The sequence below is a fragment of the Morone saxatilis genome, unplaced genomic scaffold (assembly GCF_004916995.1).
Source record: "Morone saxatilis isolate NCDOM2014 unplaced genomic scaffold, NCSU_SB_2.0 Contig7, whole genome shotgun sequence".
Classification (NCBI taxonomy): domain Eukaryota; kingdom Metazoa; phylum Chordata; class Actinopteri; family Moronidae; genus Morone; species Morone saxatilis.
Window position 1 is genome coordinate 4,396,203 of NW_023340246.1, and position 3,878 is coordinate 4,400,080.

Consider the following 3,878-nt stretch of genomic DNA (forward strand, 5'->3'; position numbering starts at 1 on the left):
TGTGTGTGGGTGCGTGTGTGTGTCATTGCAGCCCCAGAAGACATGGTACATGCTAAAGCTAACTGACAAACAGGTTGTTTACCTCAGCAGGTTGCCATTGGTGACAGCCTGTAAGCCACTTGCCTGCAGCCATTACTGTGACAATTAGTCGCTATTAGCTGTAACTGTATGGTGCAACTCTTACGTAACATAGCCTATCAGCTCCAGCTGTGTAGTACACAGCAAACATCGAAGAGTATTGGCCATGGCTTCCTTACAGCTTAGTATCATCCTGATCATCTTAAGCTCTGTTTTTTCCGGAAGACTACAGCAGTTTGTGGGAAACCGTGGTCCACAGATGGATGATAAGCTTTGAGTTCTTCCCTGTGTTATCGTTCTTCTGTGTCTCTCTGCTGTGCTAAGAGATTAATAAATGTAGTCTAGGGTGATTTAAAGAATATAATAAAGTGTCATTACCATCCACATTAGCTGGTAATGCAGGAAAGGCACTCCCTGAGGTGTGCAAACACAAAAAGCGTATAGCAATCATATTTTATATTAAAATAAGATGGAGAAAAGAATGTTACCTGTAGAACTGTTGATGCAAAGCCCTTCCTCTTTCTGTCCAGTCCCAGTGTCAGGACCTTTTGGTGGGATGGCGTTCTTGTTACCCATCACCTCCGTCACTGCAGCAATCTTCTTCTCCAAGTCAACGTTCCCCAAAGGCTTCTCTGAGACCCTCCAGTGGGCCGTGGTTGGGTCTCTTTTTCAGGAACTCACCGGAAAAACATTAATTGTTTCTGACTTTTATCAGAGCGCTGCCTTTGACTGAGAATTACTGGGGAAAGTTTATGGTGTTCTGAGCTCCCAGAAAGGATTCAAGGGGCACCTCGAACACAGGAGAATAAGGTTTCTGCAGGTTTGGTTCGTGATCACTCTTGAAGGAGCATGTGATTTAATGCTCCACTGCCTCTCCTGGGTGGGCCAGAAAAGGGAGATTTGTAATGTCCACCATAGTCTATGAAGGCTGGCGTGTAGAGGATGATGTTCTCATTTTTTGCAGACTTTGTGTAATCCTGTGTGGTTTATTGTGCTTATTCTCTTCCCTTTTACACACAGAATTCAGTGTAGCCTCTTTTCCTTGTCCCCAGGAAGCTGTCAGAAAATAGGTACATTTTAAAAAGAGAACATAATGTATGTCTCATGCATGCTGCAGTGTGTTCTGAGCAGAAGAAGACACGTAAACCGAGAAAGAAGAGAGAGCTGAATGCAAAGGGAAACAGCATCGCTTGTGAAATGGCACTTGTGTCAAGGACTGAAAGGGTCGTCTTTGTGTCTAAATCATGACTGCCCATTGAGGCATGGCAGAGTGCTCCATTCTGAATAACCCCCGGTTTGAAAATAACGTCATAGTAGTCTGTGGAGTAGAATAATTAGCAATGAGCATGCAATACAATGCATACAATAATCCTTTTAGAAGCTTTAGAAGAGGGGGTCAAATGTTATTTTATTTCTTAAAATATATTGTAGTCCTCTACTACAAAATAACATAAATATAATCTTCTTCCAAGATAAAACGTGAAAATTCATACACTCATATCTCATATCACAATATGACAAATCTGGGTACCACTGGAATTAGTCTTCTCTACATGTTGTAGAAACAATCCATCTACATATCTACCCAATTTCAGCACCTAATCATGCAAAAAGTAAACTTTCAACCTCAAGACACGTCATAATATGAAGCATGAAGCAGAGTGGTAAATATATGAAGGGAACAGTCTCCATGTACAGGCCTTGATGAACAATGCCAGACTGGGTATGGATTCAGTTTCTTGCCTAAGGTCATTTCACAGCAAGTTCACAAGAGTGTACCTGTAGCTGTTGACAGAAGGTTGACATTATCAGGATGAATGACCTTTTACAGGGCAGTCACTCTAACCTCTAACCAGCTCTGTCACTGTAATTATTACGGACAAGATACCAAACTCAGTATTATCAGCGCTTCGTGTTTTTTACCTTTTGCTTCAATGTATTTTTCCCTTAAAGGTCAAGTGTGTAAGATTTAGCGTTTATGAATGGAGTCTGCCTTCTTTCTACATAATATATAATAATAATTATAATAATTCCTTTTTCCACGAAAAGGTTTAGTTTCCATATTAAAATCCTTAAAAAGTATCTACTCCTTCAAGATGTCTCCTTCTTCACTGTAAAGTCCATTCTCAGTGGATGTGCACTGGTGGATTCAGGTTTCTACATCACACTGTACAAGTTGCATACAGGCCTTAGCCTCCCCAGTGGCAGCCACAACACAAATGTGTGTCATATTATTGCAATTTTATACACAAGCGACTTTTCAAGCTTGCAGAAACCATGGCTTCCTCTCTCCATTGGTGTTGCATAGGCGATGGCTGACATGTTGTAGATAAATATATTTCCGCCTCATGAAACCTACATTTTCAGCCTTAGTGGTCTGAGGGCATGAGAGCTGTGTGATACTATGTGTTCACACAGCATGTTAGCAGTCACATGAACGTTGTGAATTCTGCAACATGGAATGTGACACAAAGTACAAACGCTGGGAGCACGGACTGACTCACAGGATGTGTAGCATAAAATTAAGACTGATGCAGGGGAGGGTAAAGAGTAAATTAGACTAAAACACATTATGACAGTTCTGGGTTTGCTTTACATTGTGAGGTTTCTCCTGTGAGTCGCCACACAATGTGAACTTTACTGTTTTATATCCTTTACTTTTTTTTTATGTCAATATTTAGTAAACATTATATTTAGGCTACTTAACATGACTGCTGACCATTTTCCAAAGCTAATACCGACAAGTAAGGAATTTTTGCATTTTGCCTTTTCATCTCTGTTAAGAGTTGCACATGTCCAGTCGATTGAGCAGGATGTACCGCTGAGAACTTATGTTCTCAGACTTTGGCTTTAGTACATGTAAAACAAACAAGATGTTACATGTTATAATAAGCTTGGTGCTGATGGATTTATGACAGTGCAAAGCTAGCTGTCTACCCGTTTCCAATATATATGCTAAGCTAACCGGTCAGTGGCTTTACCTTCATATTTACTAGGGCTGTGTATTGGAAAGAAGCTGGCGATATGATACATATCACAATACAGGGATTACGATTAAATGTATTGCAATAAACTGCCATCTTGGCAGTCCTGACTCCGCTGGCTCCCAGGTCATCCAAAGATGGGCAAATAGGTGGAACGTGGCTGGAGCTGAGTCAGGCTGAATGAAGCCTGGTTACTGAAAGCTGCCACTTGTGACGTCATCCACCTGTCACTCAAAGCGGCACATCCCTTAATTAAACGCAACTTTAAGCCTTAATGTAAACAGGTGATTTATATACAAATTCACCGTTCCTACAGTTGTCTTGAATGGGAAAATACGCCATAGAGATCAAAACAGTTTTCTGCTGTAAACATTTCTGTAGCCTCAAGTGGCCATTAGAGGAACTGCAGGTTTTGTTACTTTCATGTTGGCTTCACTTACCAGCCACAGAGGTTGCTTATGGTTGAATCACAAAAATTAAAACAGTGTTTTGGAGAGTCGATACAATATCACAAAACAAAAAAATGTTCTTACACTCCTAATATTTACAGTACAGATATGAGAGTGGCCTTTGTTTATCCATATTTCCAAAAATCAAAGTATTCCTTTAAAACTAAGACCATGTTTTCTTTAATTCTTTATCAATGCTGATGACTGGTTTAAAATTTTTTCACTCCATAACCATGTAACATTAACTGTGTTGAAAATAAAAGTAGAGGTTCACAATTACATTAAGTACCTCTTAGGTCTAGTCCATACTCCAGTCATGTCTAATTTAGTTTCAAACTCCATCGAAATAAACAATAACAGAAGAGAA

At 40.0% G+C, this 3,878-nt stretch overlaps 1 protein-coding gene across 2 annotated transcripts in view; it reads right to left on the minus strand.

The window, feature by feature from the left end:
- Positions 1-3,878, minus strand: part of cnstb (consortin, connexin sorting protein b) — a 17,375-nt gene that overhangs the window by 12,462 nt on the left and 1,035 nt on the right. For both annotated transcript variants that reach the window (XM_035679336.1, XM_035679335.1), the window contains exon 2: positions 567-1,134. In XM_035679336.1, the coding sequence (XP_035535229.1) occupies positions 567-654 (88 nt within the window). In that variant the 5' untranslated portion in view covers positions 655-1,134. The remainder of the gene's footprint in view (positions 1-566; positions 1,135-3,878) is intronic.